Source organism: Schistocerca cancellata, chromosome 9, assembly GCF_023864275.1.
Source record: "Schistocerca cancellata isolate TAMUIC-IGC-003103 chromosome 9, iqSchCanc2.1, whole genome shotgun sequence".
Lineage (NCBI taxonomy): Eukaryota > Metazoa > Arthropoda > Insecta > Orthoptera > Acrididae > Schistocerca > Schistocerca cancellata.
The window spans coordinates 36,782,400-36,795,546 of NC_064634.1; the positions used below are offsets into that span (position 1 = coordinate 36,782,400).

Genomic DNA, 13,147 nt, shown 5'->3' on the forward strand with positions numbered 1-13,147 from the left:
TGAAACACATTCACACTATTTCACGATATACACTTAACGCAGACAGCCGGGGTACACTAATTCCGTCCCGGGGGGTATGGGGTGGCGGCAGGAAGGGCGTCCGGGCACCCCTTAAAAATTAACCATGCAAAATCCGTCCATTACCCTGTCGACCCTGCGCACAATGCGGGATAAAGGCAGTGGCAAAAGAAAGAAAGAAAGACCAAGTGGGCTGAGGTTTGAATGGGAACTTGGCTTGAGAAAGGAGTTGTGCCAGTGTAGTCCATGAAGTTGCGCAAAGCCACTGTTCCAGGTTGGCATACTGGTTAGTCCATCTACCTAGTGAGCAAGAGACCCAGGTTCGAATCCAGGCTTTGATACAATTTTTTATTCGTCGTATTCGTGCATAGAGCGAAATGCAGGAAGATCTGCAGCGGATAGGCACTTGGTGCAGGGAGTGTCAACTGACCCTTAACATAGACAAATGTAATGTATTGCGAATACATAGAAAGAAGGATCCTTTATTGTATGTAGTCCATCAACAAAGGAGGTGGCTTACAAAACACTCGTTCGACCTATACTTGAGTATTGCTCATCAGTGTGGGATCCGTACCAGATCGGGTTGACGGAGGAGATAGAGAAGATCCAAAGAAGAGCGGCGCGTTTCGTCACAGGGTTATTTGGTAACCGTGATAGCGTTACGGAGATGTTTAACAAACTCAAGTGGCAGACTCTGCAAGAGAGGCGCTCTGCATCGCGGTGTAGCTTGCTCGCCAGGTTTCGAGAGGGTGCGTTCCTGGATGAGGTATCGAATATATTGCTTCCCCCTACTTATACCTCCCGAGGAGATCACGAATGTTAAATGAGAGAGATTAGAGCGCGCACGGAGGCTTTCAGACAGTCGTTCTTCCCGCGAACCATACGCGACTGGAACAGGAAAGGGAGGTAATGACAGTGGCACGTAAAGTGCCCTCCGCCACACACCGTTGGGTGGCTTGCGGAGTGTAAATGTAGATGTAGATGTAGATATACATCAATGTGAATTTATACTCCAATTTTGGACCATACATAGACACAGAACATGTATAATGTGTATAGAAAGCTTACAGACAGGAGGATAAAAGCGTGTAGAATAAGGCAACTTCAGTTGCAGCTGAAAGGGATCGGAGATGCCTAACATTACTTGTACTTTCAAATAGTTGATTAACAGAAAACTCATGTTTTCAAGAAATAAATGGTAGTCCCTACAACTTGGGATTCTGATGAGAGAAAGGAGTGTTCTGTCAGTCAATGATATTCATGTAAACAGACCCTGCAAATACAGTGCAAAGTATCTCCACAGCGCAGAATGATGAACCACTTACTTGGGGTTGGTCAGGAGTTCGTTGAGAGCCCTCCCGAAGGACTCTTCAGTCAGCTCGCTGACCCTAAGTTTCATTCCGAAGCCGTCGGCCTCCGCCCGGGCCAGGTTGGCGTTCTGGTCGCCGAACACCGGGATCCCCAGCAGCGGCACGCCGGCCGATATCGCCTCCTGTATGCTCATCAGCCCGCCGTGCGTTATGAACAACTTCATGTTCTTGTGATCTGCAATGGAAGAAACACCTGTCAGACACAGTAACGAGCCCAGATAACGTGTGTAGCGGATTTTACTCTAAAACTGATTCATAGTGCCACAAGGTTACTAGATTAGTTTTGGTATTCGAGAAAAGTGACGTAAGTTCGGATTTGATCCATTTTAACGGTTCTGAAAGCCTTCGACTGTGAAAACAATAGGTTTGTTTATAAATAATTCATCTGCTACCAGTCACGATTTTCTTTGTTTTACTTTTCGCACGACGCGTTTCGGGAAATGATTCCCATTTTCAAGTGCAATTTTTTGTGTTTGTTATGCCATTCCTATCTGATGTCGATGTGTGAGAGTCTGCTTCATTTCGTTGACTTTAGCGCAATATGTAAGAAAACATGTCATTTTTAGTTGGTTGTCAAGCTTTTTGTGAAATTAGTGGCGAAGTTTAGAAGACTTTTTTCTTACAACCAACTAAAACTCACGTGTTTTCTTATATATCGCAGTAAAGTCAACGAAATGAAGCAGATTCTTACACATCGACAACATCAGATAGAAATGGCATAACAAGCACAAAAAATGCACTTGAAAATGGAAATCATTTCCCGAAACGTGTCGTGCGAAAAATAAAATAAAGAAAATCGTGACTGGTAGCAGATAAATTATTTATAAACAAACCTATTAATGTAAGTTCTGTTTTCACTTGGTGTGTCATACACCGAAGAACCAAAGAAATTGGTACACCTGGCTAATATCGTGTAGGGCACCCGCGAACACGCGGAAGTGCCACAATATGACGTGGCGTGGACTCGACTAATGTCTGAAACAGTGCTGGAGGGAACTGACACCATGAATCCTGCAGGGCTGTCCATAAATCCGTAAGAGTACGATGGAGTGGAGAGCTCTTGTGAACAGCTCGTTGCAAGGTATACCAAATATGCTCAATAATGTTCAGGTTGGGGAGTTTAGAGGCCAGCGCAAGTGTCTAAACTCAGAAGAGTGTTCCTGGAGCGAATCTGTAGCAATTCTGGACATGCAATCACAATCTTAAATATCATTAGATACAACAATATCCAAATATTAGACAGTATAGCAATATCCACGAACATAATCCAGACAAACGTAGTTCTACAAGGAGTTCCAATTAGCCCAACGTTATTCAGCATCACGACCGCAGAAATGGTTCAAAATGGCTCTCAGCACCATGGGACTTAACATCTATGCTCATCGGTCCCCTAGAACTTAGAACTACTTAAACCTAACTAACCTAAGGACAGCACACAACACCCAGTCATCACGAGGCAGAGAAAATCCCTGACCCCGCCGGGAATCGAACCCGGGAACCCGGGCGTGGGAAGCGAGGACGCTACCACACGACCACGAGTCGACCGCAGACATCACAGACACAATCAGAGACACCTCATCATAACTTATTCCCTATGTTGACTACATGACAATAGGCTCAGAGAATGCAGAACAGCTCCTAGGGGTGTCCATCAGGCTAACATCGTGGGCGGAAAGAAACGGATTGCAAATAAACCACAGCAAAACCAAACAAACGGCTTTTAGGAAAGAAAGGAAACCCTGCACAATAAACCCTTGGAGGTAGTGCCAAAATTCAAGTATCTTGGAGTCACCCTGTAAACCATACTGTCACCTTTCAGTTACCTTGTGAAAGAAAGAGTGGCCGCAGCAATAAAAGCCATCTACCACATCCAACAGCCGCAACAAATATCACTGGATACAGCAATGTTACTGTTCAACACAGCCATTTCCCCAATATATGGGATCAACATCATACGGAAAAAAATCACCCTAAGCGGCCTATTAACAACAGAAAAAGTCAAAACTCGCTACATGAAAAGGATTCTAGATATCGGGAAGTCGGCACACTGAAGGAAAACCACTTCATCGACGACATAAAAATGTGGTATTGGCTGCTACATACCAAGCCCTACGAGAAAGCACGTGCGAACTACCATCTCGCAGATGTTCGGGCTCACATGCGGTTCCCCTTCGTCGAAATGTCTTGGCTCAAACTCGTCTGGGGGTTGAACCGCACGTGTCGCATTACACACCCTAAATTAGACACTTGTGACCCTTTGGTTAAATTGTCTGGCTGATGGCAAGTTTGCGAAAGACAAAGTTAGCACAACATATAATAACAGTAATAATTACATCGGGAACTAAATTAACCACCCATAAATGTAGGTCACGCAGTTGCGATTTAGATAGAATAAGCAAACTAATAGCGAAAGTGGTCGTATTTAGAGTTACTGTTACACTACAGCGCATATCCATTTGACACAGTTAGATCATTCACAATCTCATCGCGATAAACAGTACTCCACCTCGATATTTACACGAAAAGTTAGAGTTCAATCCAGTCGCGAGACTGCTCACCGCTCAGAGACTAAGTCCCTCGATACCACACATCGTGAAATTTTCTAAGTCGTTCCACTTCGTAGCTGCCTAAAAACCGACTGTCCGCTTCCGCGTCTCAGTCCGAACTGTACCCTTTGGTGTCTCCAGCCGAACTGCCCGCTTTCGCGTCTGCACCAGCACTGTCCCTCTGCCCATCCCCGGCCGCGCTTCCCGCGCCGAACACACTCGCTCAACTGGCTAGTGCAGTTCCCTTTCCTGAAGCCGTCCATCTGATTGGCTACAGCTTATTCTACATTATTTTACACTTTGAAATATTTAAATAATCAAAGCTTAACCACTTTCGCGTTTTAAATAAAGTTACAATAATATCCATTGCATAATAAACGTTAAATTATTTTGCATAAAACCAATACAGTTTCCTTCTTAGTTTTGAATGTCACGGCCAGTAGCCTTGCACCAATGTGCTTTCTGATACATAAATAAAGAACAAAAGTAGCTATTATGCACTAAACTTTACAACAAATATTCTGTTACCTGATGATTTAATAAGGTGTCATGGTGTCATCGTTCAATGTGTTTTGTGTGGAGGAAATGATGATCTGATGCTTAACTGAAAATACTGATAATTTAAATTTACTATAACTTTATTTGTTTAAAAGTTACAGAGTTGATATTTACAACGTTTGTCATTTTAATGACGCGCTTCTATATGAAATGTCGATCGTTAAGATTTGAGCTAGAAACTAGCCATTCGCAATGCAATATCATTTTTGATCAATGAATGTAATTCATTGAATATTCAATTCAATGAACTGTGGATGAAGCCCGACCAACAGGCATCACAAGCATTGATCAAAACTGATAGTGCATCGAGAATGGCTAGTTTCTAGCTGAAATCTAGACGTGCCAATAAAATTTAAAAAGGACGACTGATAGCTGAAATCTATTATTGACAGGTCAATATAACAGTCGCTGCGTGCAACAGCCTTCTGAGTGGAAGGTAAACCGCGTTACGCCACGCACGGATTTCGCCATATACTCTGCCAAAACAAGAGATTTTACCAGTCGAACGAAGACTGTGTTTGTGATTTGTGTAACAAACATTGTGAGAAATACCACGCTCAAAACTGCAAAATGAGGAAAACCTCGATTATAAAATTGGCTCTGAAATAACTGTTCATTTGTAATTTGTAATTCCTCTTCGCATATTGTGCGATTTTCAATTAACAAATAATTCTGGACGTGTGGGGTGTCGCATTGTCCCACTGGAATTGCTCAAGTCGGCCACTTCCATCCTGGTACCACAGAGAAACTGCAGGGAAAAGGCAACTGTTCCCACGATTCAAGGATGCGCGCTGCAAAATCATCTTGTAAGCCGCGCTAGTGACGAAAGCCTTTCGCCCGACGTCTAGGTCAGCGCATCGAAGACACCGACTGCCTTAAGCAGCCAATGGCCCTACTGAACAAGGAGGAGGTCCCCAAACAGATCAGCTAGTGGCAAATAAAAATTGGCATGAGACGACAAGAACACCACAAGCTCAGAAGAAGCGACCATCAGCTGGATAAACAGGGAATTTCTTCCGGTAAACTACTGCACCCTATGAACAAATAGGTTGAACCTGAAACTTCCTGGCAGGTTGAAACTGAGTGCCCGAACAGGACTCGATCTTGAGGCCTTTGCGATTCGCGAGTAAGTGTTCTACTGGCTGCACTGTCCAAGTAAACTCGTGACCTGTCCTCACATCTTTTATTCCGCCTGTTCCTGATCTCCCGACTCGGCATGGAGTTTTAATCTGCAGTTTAACCTTTAATCTTTCAAATAAGCGGATACTCTGCTGCAGGGTGAAAATACATTCTGAAGACAATCCCCCAGGCTCTAATTAAGCCACGTCTTCCAGGAATTACAGTCCGCCAAGGTAACCGGCCGGGTCGCAGGTCGCAGGTTCGCAGGTTAGAATCCTGCCTCCGGCATGGATGTGTGTGATGTCCTTAGGTTAGTTAGGTTTAAGTAGTTCTACGCTATAGGGGACTGATGACCTCAGTAGTCCCATAGTGCTCAGAGCCATTTGAACCAACCGCCAAGGTAGTGGGAAAACTTGACAGCTGAGGTCATCAGTCCCCTAGAAGTTACAACTACTTAGACCTAACAACATCACACACATCCATGCCCGAGGCAGGATTCGAACCTGCGACCGTAGCGGTCGCGCGGTTCCCGACTGAAGCGCCTAGAACCGCTCGGCCACCGCGTCCGGCGAGGAACTTGTGGGAAGTTTAGAAGGTAGATGAGGTACTGGCGGAAGTGAAGGTATGAGGGCAGGTCCTGACTCGTGCTAGCATAGCTCAGTCATTAGAGCGCTTGCACGCTAAACGCTGCCCCGGGTTGCTGCCCCAATCTGGCAGACAGTTTTAACATGCCACGAAGTTTCAAATCAGTGAACATTACATTGTGGAGTGAAAACTCATTCACGTTGAACTCATTAAGAAGAAGCGTATGTGACTTGGGGACGACCGGGGCCGCAGGCGGCGAAAATTCATGACATAAGTGACTTTGGGCGACTGTCGTGGCACGGCAGCCAGGAACGAGCATCTCGCAAAAGGTGGAGCTGATTGGCTGTTGGCGCACTGCTGTGGCGAGTATCTACGGAAAGCGCTTGAAGAGCGGCGAAACAACGAAAAGGCTGTATGTCACATGTGTTTAGGCGAGGTAACTGGGCGCCCATTACTGGTACGAAGCAAGATGAACTTGTGATACGGCTGCACGATAGCGGGCGCAGGCCTCCGGGTGCGCTGCTGCAGGTCCGGCTAGGTGACGGGAACGGCTAAGTGCAGGTACAAAGGCAACAGTGTCACCAGGAATGAGTGAATCCCAGTTCGGGGAATTTTGATGACGGAGGTTGCTTAAGTGGACAGACAACGCTCCAAGAAATGGCGGAGTATCAGACAAGCTGAAGGAAGGCTTCTTCCCACTCTTTAAGAATCTACACTCCTGGAAATGGAAAAAAGAACACATTGACACCGGTGTGTCAGACCCACCATACTTGTTCCGGACACTGCGAGAGGGCTGTACAAGCAATGATCACACGCACGGCACAGCGGACACACCAGGAACTGCGGTGTTGGCCGTCGAATGGCGCTAGCTGCGCAGCATTTGTGCACCGCCGCCGTCAGTGTCAGCCAGTTTGCCGTGGCATACGGAGCTCCATCGCAGTCTTTAACACTGGTAGCATGCCGCGACAGCGTGGACGTGAACCGTATGTGCAGTTGACGGACTTTGAGCGAGGGCGTATAGTGGGCATGCGGGAGGCCGGGTGGACGTACCGCCGAATTGCTCAACACGTGGGGCGTGAGGTCTCCACAGTACATCGATGTTGTCGCCAGTGGTCGGCGGAAGGTGCACGTGCCCGTCGACCTGGGACCGGACCGCAGCGACGCACGGATGCACGCCAAGACCGTAGGATCCTACGCAGTGCCGTAGGGGACCGCACCGCCACTTCCCAGCAAATTAGGGACACTGTTGCTTTTGGGGTATCGGCGAGGACCATTCGCAACCGTCTCCATGAAGCTGGGCTACGGTCCCGCACACCGTTAGGCCGTCTTCCGCTCACGCCCCAACATCGTGCAGCCCGCATCCACTGGTGTCGCGACAGGCATGAATGGAGGGACGAATGGAGACGTGTCGTCTTCAGCGATGAGAGTCGCTTCTGCCTTGGTGCCAATGATGGTCGTATGCGTGTTTGGCGCCGTGCCGGTGAGCGCCACAATCAGGACTGCATACGACCGAGGCACACAGGGCCAACACCCGGCATCATGGTGTGGGGAGCGATCTCCTGCACTGGCCGTACACCACTGGTGATCGTCGAGGGGACACTGAATAGTGCACGGTACATCCAAACCGTCATCGAACCCATCGTTCTACCATTCCTAGACCGGCAAGGGAACTTGCTGTTCCAACAGGACAATGCACGTCCGCATGTATCCCGTGCCACCCAACGTGCTCTAGAAGGTGTAAGTCAACTACCCTGGCCAGCAAGATCTCCGGATCTGTCCCCCATTTGGCATGTTTGTGACTGGATGAAGCGTCGTCTCACGCGGTCTGCACGTCCAGCACGAACGCTGGTCCAACTGAGGCGCCAGGTGGAAATGGCATGGCAAGCCATTCCACAGGACTACATCCAGCATCTCTACGATCGCCTCCATGGGAGAATAGCAGCCCGCATTGCTGCGAAACGTGGATATATACTGTACCAGTGCCGACATTGTGCATGCTCTGTTGCCTGTGTCTATGTGCCTGTGGTTCTGTCAGTGTGATCATGTGATGTATCTGACCCCAGGAATGTGTCAATAAAGTTTCCCCTTCCTGGGACAATGAATACACGGTGTTCTTATTTCAATATCCAGGAGTGTATAATGACTCGCAGTCAAGTATTAAAACAAATCTGAATACATCTGAGATCTCAGAAAAATGAAGCGCATCCAGTGACACTACAGTATTTCAGTGCCTTTGAAACTGCACAAGTCAATATTCCACAGCATATAAACATTTTCGCGATGAGTCTCTGAACCAACAACTTTTAAACGCATCGTGCAGTTTCAACATATGTGATAGCATTGCACGATAGCTATCATCCCAGAACGCCACTCATCTGTATCTATTTTATTTATTGACTTGAAACATCTTCTATGTCTTATTTATGACACAAATGTTTGTCAGAACATGGTATTCTCCACACTTACCAGCAAAAGAATTCAGTGTGAATTCCTGACATATTGTTGTACTATCTTAGTTATTTAATGAACAGTTTACTATTTTGCCAGTAACTTTATTTAAATGTTGATTGGAAGTACTATTAAAAACTGTGTTAACTTAAAAGTGGTCAGTAGCATGTGCTAGTGGACATCACAATCGAAAAGAGAACAAAAACACGCTTCTGTCAAGAAGGTCTAAATAATTGTTTAACTAATATTTAATGAAAATATCTAGTTATTTACTGTGAGTACACGTGCACAAAAATGCTAGCTTATTCTTTTATGAACAAACCTTTGTTTGTATTTGTTGCAAATCATATGAGTGAGACTGTATGTTTATAACATTTCTTTACTTAAATATTGTTGTAATATATTAATTTCGTCCAGCTGAATCGAGTGATGTCAAACTGAATCGAATGATGTCTGTTGAGCGTAAGAACTATGTATTTTTGGTGAGGTCAGCCTTTAGCCGATGTAAAAGCAGACAGTAGTGGAACGCTGTGGGAGTCAAGTGGGGACAGGGGACTTTTTCGATTGAAGAACTCAAGGGAGTGATTCTGGACACTTTATGCTGACTGCTGGAAGAAGTCAGACCTGCCTGGATTAACGTGCGTGATTCAGTCATACAGGAGACTGATTCCAGGCGGTGGACGGCCGCTGCAGTAATCTAACTTCTGAAGGGACTTATATGTCGAGAGATCTGAAATGTGCTCGAGTAAGATTCTTAACTTTTTCCTCTTGTGCTACGGAAATGAGAATAGACAGAATATGAGTTACTATTCTTTGTACTCTGTTTAGTAATGTGTAAATCATCACTTTGCACTCTGAACTGTTTTGAGTTGATGAATATTTCGTGAATTGCGATTTCGAAATGCACTTAATTTTGAAGTATCTTTGATTATAATTCAGTTGGGGATTTTTCTACCGTTCTCATAATGCTCTCAAAGTAACTTTACTGCATTTGATAAGGGTATTTTCTGTCTGTATTGTAATTGAATATCGTAGGACTACTTCCCTTTCATCTGCAAAATCCTTTATTGAGTAAACATTAATCAACATAATTCTCTGTAGTCTACATCAATTACAGACGTTAGAATAGAACCCTTGTTATTAAATTATTCATTTAACCATTCTTTAGCAATTCTGTGCATTTTATTAACTCCCAATTTCTAGCCACTGAATAGACTACTTGACTGTAGTATCACAGCTACAGTTGTCATTTGCAGTGAATTACTTGCGGGGCATAAAAGTAAACGTGAATGGCTCGACCCCATGATTACATCGAGCTATTCTTTTTAAACAGAGCCGTGCGTAGACCAACTACCTGAAGTACGAGTAACTGGTCACTTAAAATTTTTTTTGTGACTTTACATACACTTGTAGAATGCAGGCCTTCACGGCCGGTATTAAGGTCATTGATGATCCACACTACGAAACGACTAACTTGTAACCCCGGCCACGGAACCCTAATCAATTTACTGGTTGCCAATCTAACGGCTTCCAGGCGCAACGAAAATTTAACTTTCCGTTTTTCGCGCAATTGTTAGCCGAACTGAAATTTTTAAAAAGCCCTCGTATTCTACTCGCTGGGAGGTGTAATCTTATGTTAAAAGTTTAACTAGCGCTGTACCATGGGATGCATGTGATGGCAGAATGGTCGCGTAATCGTTCCTTGGAAGTAAAAATAATAATGAGCGTACGGCATTGGTGGCCGGGAGACCCCTCTCGGGGCGGTTCGACCGCCGCTCCACAAGTTCTTTAACGCCACTACGTTGCGAGTGAATGAGGATGAAATGATGATGAAAGACACACAACACCCAGTCATCTCAAGGCTCCTTGGAAGTAATGCGCCCCAGTACCGTAACTATGGGGCCATGGAATACCACGACATAGCAGCCGAAATTATTACCGAACCCACGCCATGTTTCGCTCTTGTGACGGGAACTCGTCTAGAAATTTGAAACTGTGTGAAACAAAATATTCCAGCTAGTCTTACAATTCCCAGCTTCTGAAGCTCCATTCGTGTTTAGTGAGTTTTGCAATGTCATTCTCTTATTTTTTGTCACGGTCCTCTTTAATGACCGTCCGTCACGGTCACTAACAGACACTTTCTTCCGCTTTCTAACTTAGCGTACGATGTTTTTCCATTATCCCTGTGTGCGGAATAAATATTCTTTAGCCGGCCGGAGTGGCCGAGCGGTTTTAGGCGCTACATTCTGGAGCCGCGCAACTGCTACGGTCTCAGGTTCGAATCCTGCCTCGGGCACGGATGTGTGTGATGCCCTTAGGTTAGTTAGGTCTAAGTAGTTCTAAGTTCTAGGGGACTGATGACCCCAGAAGTTAAGTCCCATAGTGCTCAGAGCCATTTGAACCAAATCTCCTTTCTATACGGTGCTTCGGCTGCCTTGGTTAAGGACGTATCAACCACACGAGTAGCAACAATTTGCCCACGTTCGAATGCACTTAGCACCGACACAATGCGCACACAACTACACAGAACACTCTTCTGGTCACGGCTGACACTTGCAAAGGATTGAGGACGTTGCAGAGGTGCTGTTCGTGGTCAAGTACAACAGCGCCACGAGCAGGCTCCCTTAGTAACTACATTTATGGTGAAGCATGCATTTCTCGCTATGTTTCCGTATTTTTGTCCACCCTTTGCAGTTCAGGAGGTATGACGTTATAAACACTGAGATGCGTGATAAACTAGCTCCTGCTTTAAGACGCAACGCAGATTACCCAGTTCGTATTCATCCAGTGTTTCGTAATCACAGCACTTAGACACTTTTAACGAACTTCAAGCACAATTTCAAATCTTTACTAAAATATTTCTCGCTTACATGCTTAAATTAAATATTTAACACTAAAGCATTTGTAACCAGACGTTTGAAGCTGTTTCTTGCGTGCGAGTTTGAATCTTTAAGGGATTGGGGTTTAGATTAGATTAGATTAGATTAATACTAGTTCCATGGATCATGAATACGATATTTCGAAATGATGTAGAACGAGTCAAATTTTCCAATACATGACACAATTTAGTTACTTTAACAACATCATTAAGTTAGTATAACAACTTTTTAAAAAAATTTGTTTGTTTGTTTGTTTTTTTCTTTTTTTCTTAATTTATATCTAAAAATTCCTCTATGCAGTAGAAGGAGTTGTCATTCAGAAATTCTTTTAATTTCTTCTTAAATACTTGTTGGTTATCTGTCAGACTTTTGATACTATTTGGTAAGTGACCAAAGACTTTAGTGGCAGTATAATTCACCCCTTTCTGTGCCAAAGTTAGATTTAATCTTGAATAGTGAAGATCATCCTTTCTCCTAGTATTGTAGTTATGCATACTGCTATTACTTTTGAATTGGGTTTCGTTGTTAATAACAAATTTCATAAGAGAGTATATATACTGAGAAGCTACTGTGAATATCCCTAGATCCTTAAATAAATGTCTGCAGGATGATCTTGGGTGGACTCCAGCTATTATTTTGATTACACGCTTTTGTGCAATAAATACTTTATTCCTCAGTCATGAATTACCCCAAAATATGATGCCATATGCAATCAATGAGTGAAAATAGGCATAGTAAGCTAATTTACTAAGATGTTTATCACCAGAATTTGCAACGACCCTTATTGCATAAGTAGCTGAACTCAAACGTTTCAGCAGATCATCAATGTGTTTCTTCCAGTTTAATCTCTCATCAATGGACACACCTAAAAAATTTGAATATTCTACCTTAGCTATATGCTTCTGATTAAGGTCTATATTTATTAATGGCGTCATACCATTTACTGTACGGAACTGTATGTACTGTGTCTTATCAAAATTCAGTGAGAGTCTGTTTACAAGGAACCACATAGTAATTTTCTGAAAGACATTACTGACAATTTCATCAGTTAATTCTTGTTTGTCAGGTGTGATTACTATACTTGTATCATCAGCAAAGAGAACTAACTTTGCCTCTTCGTGAATACAGAATGGCAAGTCATTAATATATATTAAGTACAACAAAGGACCCAAGACCGACCCTTGTGGAATCCCATTCTTGATAGTTCCCCAGTTTGAGGAATGTGCTGATCTTTGCATATTATGAGAACTGCTTATTTCAACTTTCTGCACTCTTCCAGTTAGGTACGAATTAAACCATTTGTGCACTGTCCCATTCATGCCACAATACTTGAGCTTGTCTAGCAGAATTTCATGATTTACACAATCAAAAGCCTTTGAGAGATCAATGGTTTTGTGGTGTTCGAATATCCTACGCACGTAAGAGTGGTGAAACTACAGTCATTAAATTCACAATCCTGTACTTTCGGCGCAGAAAACATGAAAAGCCTAAAATATGACCCTCATACTTCCAATAACTGTGAGAATACTCAAGAGATCGTGAGCTCGCGAGAACAGTGCAAAACAAGTACCAAGAGTGTACTCCGAACCGTATAGCAAAGTAAAGACAGCATGCGATAAACTCA

The 13,147-nt window shown here is 44.1% G+C and overlaps 1 protein-coding gene across 1 annotated transcript in view; it reads right to left on the reverse strand.

The window, feature by feature from the left end:
- The window catches only part of LOC126100738 (UDP-glucosyltransferase 2-like), a 129,645-nt gene that overhangs the window by 11,723 nt on the left and 104,775 nt on the right, over positions 1–13,147 (reverse strand). Inside the window, exon 5 of the mRNA XM_049911359.1 lies at positions 1,344–1,563. Within this exon, the coding sequence (XP_049767316.1) occupies positions 1,344–1,563 (220 nt within the window). The remainder of the gene's footprint in view (positions 1–1,343; positions 1,564–13,147) is intronic.